This window comes from Apium graveolens, unplaced genomic scaffold (genome assembly GCF_009905375.1).
Source record: "Apium graveolens cultivar Ventura unplaced genomic scaffold, ASM990537v1 ctg8575, whole genome shotgun sequence".
Lineage (NCBI taxonomy): Eukaryota > Viridiplantae > Streptophyta > Magnoliopsida > Apiales > Apiaceae > Apium > Apium graveolens.
The window spans coordinates 72,455-77,180 of NW_027421293.1; the positions used below are offsets into that span (position 1 = coordinate 72,455).

A 4,726-nucleotide genomic window follows, 5' to 3' on the forward strand; every position below is an offset into this window, starting at 1 on the left:
CCGGGTGGTGATGACAAGGGCGTCCTGATGGCCTTCGATGAGACCAGGGCGGTAGTCATCGTCTGAGAAAGAAATGACAGGAGAAGGATTTGCCCGGGGGCGCTTGGATGTCGGTGGGTTGACATTAAAAACCTCACGGGCATAGTTTTTTTGGGAATTATGAGAGAGTCCCCCAGCTGCCACACCACCAAAGATAACGTCAATTACCCGATCTTCTTCAACTCGTCTATGGCATCGAGGAGAAACTTCCCGCTATACATAATGCACTAGCTGTCCTCGGCGAATTTTCCCTTCGATGAGGTTGCTTAGTTGAAAGCATTGTTCAGTTGTGTGGCCTGTATCCTCATTTTAATCGCAATATTTAGAGCTTGGAGGACGACCCGGTTTCATGGGTCTTGGCGGACGATAGTTCGGCTCTGTCTTTAGGACCACTAAGATGGTCGTTTTCTCAGTGTTAAGCTTGGTAAATTCTTTTTCTGGTCGACTGCAGGGTTGCCAGTCTCTCTCTCTTCTGTCCCTTGGTTGATGCTCGACAGTACGACTAGGTGGTGAACGGCGACGCTCTTGACGTCTGTCACGCGCGGGAGATCGCGGACTGTAGCTGCGTCATCGTTCATATCTGGAGGAGCGCTTAGGGGACTGTATGCAGCTCACTGCCTCTTGGAGCATCATGCGATGTTCTATAATTTGAAATGTTGCTTGTAAGGTTTTCAGTCTTTTCTCAAAGATCTCCTCTAAGAGTAAACCATGGCGATATTTATCAATGCCTGCTGTCAGAAAATTGACTGCCATTTGCTCGATTAGATCTGGAATCTCTGTTATTTCTTCTCTGAATCTTGTTAGGAAACTTCAGAGACTTTCTCCTGAGCGTTGGTGCATTGTCATTAGGGAAGATGTGACCTTTATTCCTTTGTAGTTACTGGAAACACGAGCTTGAAACTTGCTCTTTAGGGCCGCCCATGAGTCGATCGACCGAGGGGGCAAGTTGCTGTACCATCGAAGGGCTGTGCCCTGAAGGCAAGTGGAGAAGAATTAACATCGAGCGACCTCTGAGTGGCCAAAGAAGGCCATACGTCCATCGAAGGTATTGAGGAATGCTAACGGGTCCGAGGATCCGTCGAAATGATCAAGGGCGGGAGTTTTCAATGTCCTGTCGATGGCTTTCTCGAGCACCAATGATAGGGGGCTCTCGGATACGATTTCAAATCCTGCCTGATTTCTCATCAATGTACGCATCTGGGCGATTTCTTCCTTCATTTTAGCGAACTCCTCATGAGAGATAGATTCTGTGGATTCTGTCTGACGCGAGACTTCGGCAGATGACACAGTCCTTTGTCGACGTTCGCGCGGTTGTGAATATGTCCATTCTGCCGATGTTTCATACTCTTACTCGGCATCGTCCTCCTCGTCCTAGAATTCATCGTCTTGTTCTTCATTTTGAACTGTAGTTTGTTGGAGTTCTCGACGGAGACGGTGAATCTCGCGTTTTCGTTCAAGTTTAGCCTGGAGTCTCCGAGTTTCATGTTCTAGAAGCTCGAGCTCTTCATCTGAATCAAGTGGGTCTTCTGGATTTTCTTGGTTTTGGGCTTTTAGCCTTTCTTTCTTTTCCAAATGTAGTCGTATGTCGCTCGAAAGAACTTTCTTTCCTTTAGATGTCTGTACTCTAAAACGCTGATCTGAAACAGTTTTTCTTTTTCTGTCCCTTTGAAGTGTGCCCTTCAAGCTCAACGATTGATCTTCAGGAGGCACTTCAGGTGGAGGAAACAAGCACTTCGGCTTTAAGGCCGGTTGTTTTGGCAGCTCACGATCGCCGTGGGTCGAGGGGTCGGCGATAATTTCTGCCGTCAACTCCTTTACCTGAGTCGGTCCGGCGGTTCCCGGATCAAGCTCTTCCACGATCATCTTCTGGTTGGATCTTGTTAAAGCAAAGCTCCTTCTAGTGCCAAATGATGTTCCAACAATATTATTATATTATTAGACTATAATTTTAGGAGATTGTCTCTTTGCTATAATTTGCCAACCCCTTCAAATGAGGTTGTTGTCTTGTATTTATATCAAGTCCCAAATGGGCATTTTCTTTACAAAGTGGGCCTTCTTGGGCTTTACATTATATTTTACGAATATTCTAAGTATGATTCCTTTGGGCCGTCTTATCTTGGTCCAACAAGTACATATGCACCTCTGACCCGCCGCCGTTATTTCTTCCTCGCCTTTCCTTCACCCCTGTAATCCTCCGGTCTGTAACATTGTGGAGCTAGATGACTACTCGGGGAAACTCTACTCCCAACCTAATTTTTGTCAAAGACCGCTCTCTTAAAATAGGCATCTGTTACTGCTATCTCTCTGATTTTTTAAAAAAATTCTACGCTTGATGATTGATTTCTCTCTTTGAAAAATGAAATCATGCATAAAAATTACAAATTTGTTCTACCAGGTCAAAATGGTGCTCGAAAATCTCAAGGCCTATAAATTATAAATCCTTTTTCGCTAAATGCTCCATAGGCCGTGGTCAACGAGAACTTATAATCGGGGACCACCAAACTGGAAATACAGCAATTGCTATCGATACCATATTAATGCAAAAGCAAATGAACTGAAGGAGCACCTCTGAGAGTGAGACATTGTATTGTGTCTATGTAGCGACGGGACAGAAACCCTCAACTCTGGCGCAATTAGTGAATGCTTTGGAATATTCCATTCTTGCGTCTCTCGGAAAGTTATCTTGGGATTCATATGCAGAACCGTTATGGATAGGAAAGTATCTGGTGATTAAAGCTAATATTCAGTCAAAGCAAATAATATTTTAGTGAAGAAGGTGTTATTAAGGCTCATACTGTATATTACAAGGGTGCACATAGTAAAAATCGATCTAGCTTTCATTATTTGCAGAAACGATTCCATACGGCAATCACAGAGAAATTTATGTATACATTTTTTCCATAGAAAAACTAAGGTTTACAGGGATCTAGTGGAGCTCCACACAAGCAACGATTATGAATAAATGATGAATCATCAAATCCATCTTGACGATACTTTAGTTTCCATCCTTTTGGTATCTCCCCACACAATCTATTATAACTCATGTTCAACTGTTGCAACGCGAAAGCTTCTGTGATCTTTGAAGGTATGTTTCCATGTATCTTGTTGTGAGATATATCCAATGTTACCAGTGCTTCAGTCAAACCAACGTTTGAGAAATCAAACTCAAAGTTATTTCGAGATATGTCAATAAGTTGAAAACCTTTATGTTCACCAAAAAGCATTGATGCATCTCCAGAGAAAATATTTCTGGAGAGATCAATTTGGGAGAAATTTGTATTAACTAAAGACATAGGTAGTTTACCTGAAAGCTTGTTATGAGATAGTATGAGAACTGGCGGGTTCAAAATTGTGGGAAAATGACCATAGGTCTCGGGTAATGATCCAGTAAGTTGGTTTCGACTGAGGATGATTGCAAAAATACTTGGTAGTAAAGGAAGTGAAGCTGGAACTGAGCCATGAAGTCTATCGAAGGAGAAATCGAGTGACTGTAAATCTTTGAGCTTCGAGAGATTATTTGGTATAAATCCGGTAACATTGGTCCAACTTATATCCAAGTATGTTAGGCGTGTCAAATTTTCGATTGACCGAGAAATTTCACCAACAAGAAATGGCAGTTTGTGAAGCATCAGCCTCTTTAGATATGTAAGACCAGCAAAAGCATCCGGTTTTATTGAACCCGATAGACCTAATTTAAATATAGAAAAATCAATGACACGATTATTTTCACATTCGAATAGGTGACAACAATCCATATCGGACGACCAGGTATACAAGATATCTCCATTGGAGAAGCTGTTTTTGAAAGCTAAGATGGACGATAAGTCATCAGGGTGGCAAGGCTCGGATGAAATATCTCCAGAGAACAATAGGATTAAGAACACTAGGACTAACATTTCTTTGATCTTCTTTTGATGATAAAAGCAGAATTTGGATGTCATATGGTTTTATGCAAAACATTAAAGTGGACTAACGTATGTAATGGTCAATGTTGGTGTGTGTTGAAGATATTAGTGGTTCAAATGTAATTGGATTCATGGTGATGGTCCCGGGTAGGCATGAGGCCTGGAATGAATGTGACACAACACCGCAATTTCTAATATTTGACAAATCAGTTGGCTTTCTCAAGAGTGTGAATTGAATAAATAAAAATAGACTTTGATTTTCTATGTACAAAAGTCAAGTGAAATAAACATTACAGACTTGTCTGTTTACAAGCTATTAGTATGCATGCATGCATTACCCTATATGTCCGCCTCTAATCGGAGACTTGTATATTGACAAGAATGGTTTACAGTTGAGTTCTGAATGAATATTTTCTTGCTCTGTCATCACACAACTAGAAGCACAAGATGTATAGTTGAGGGTTTTAAGTTGAAAAGTAGAATTTCTAGGAGGGTAACTAGTGGTTAGTGTGGTGAATTGATGGGAATATTCTAAAACTGCAGTTAGAATCTTAACTGTGAAATATTTCACCATCATTAAGCATAAGATAGTAAGCAAGCATCCTGGTTTTTATTGCTTCCCTTCTGTCAGAAGCCAATGAGAATCAACTCTTTCGAAAGATACATTAAACGGTGCATATGCAAAAAGATTGTTTGTGGGAATGGATCGGGTGAATGATGCTATTTTTTCGTGAAATAAAATAAGCTCCTAGTAAAGTAGATGCTAAATAGTGCTACATTTA

The 4,726-nt window shown here is 41.2% G+C and overlaps 1 protein-coding gene across 1 annotated transcript; it reads right to left on the bottom strand.

Moving 5' to 3' along the window:
- Positions 1-2,781: 2,781 nt before the first annotated feature.
- LOC141705127 (polygalacturonase inhibitor-like) lies at positions 2,782-3,995 on the bottom strand. Its single transcript, XM_074508205.1, has one exon. The coding sequence runs from the start codon at positions 3,978-3,980 to the stop codon at positions 2,949-2,951; it is 1,032 nt and encodes a 343-aa protein (XP_074364306.1). The 5' UTR covers positions 3,981-3,995; the 3' UTR covers positions 2,782-2,948.
- Positions 3,996-4,726: the final 731 nt, after the last annotated feature.

Coding starts and splice junctions, on each gene's coding strand:
- LOC141705127 (XM_074508205.1), bottom strand. CDS start 3,980: ATGACATCCAAATTCTGCTTTTATCATCAAAAGAAGATCAAAGAAATG.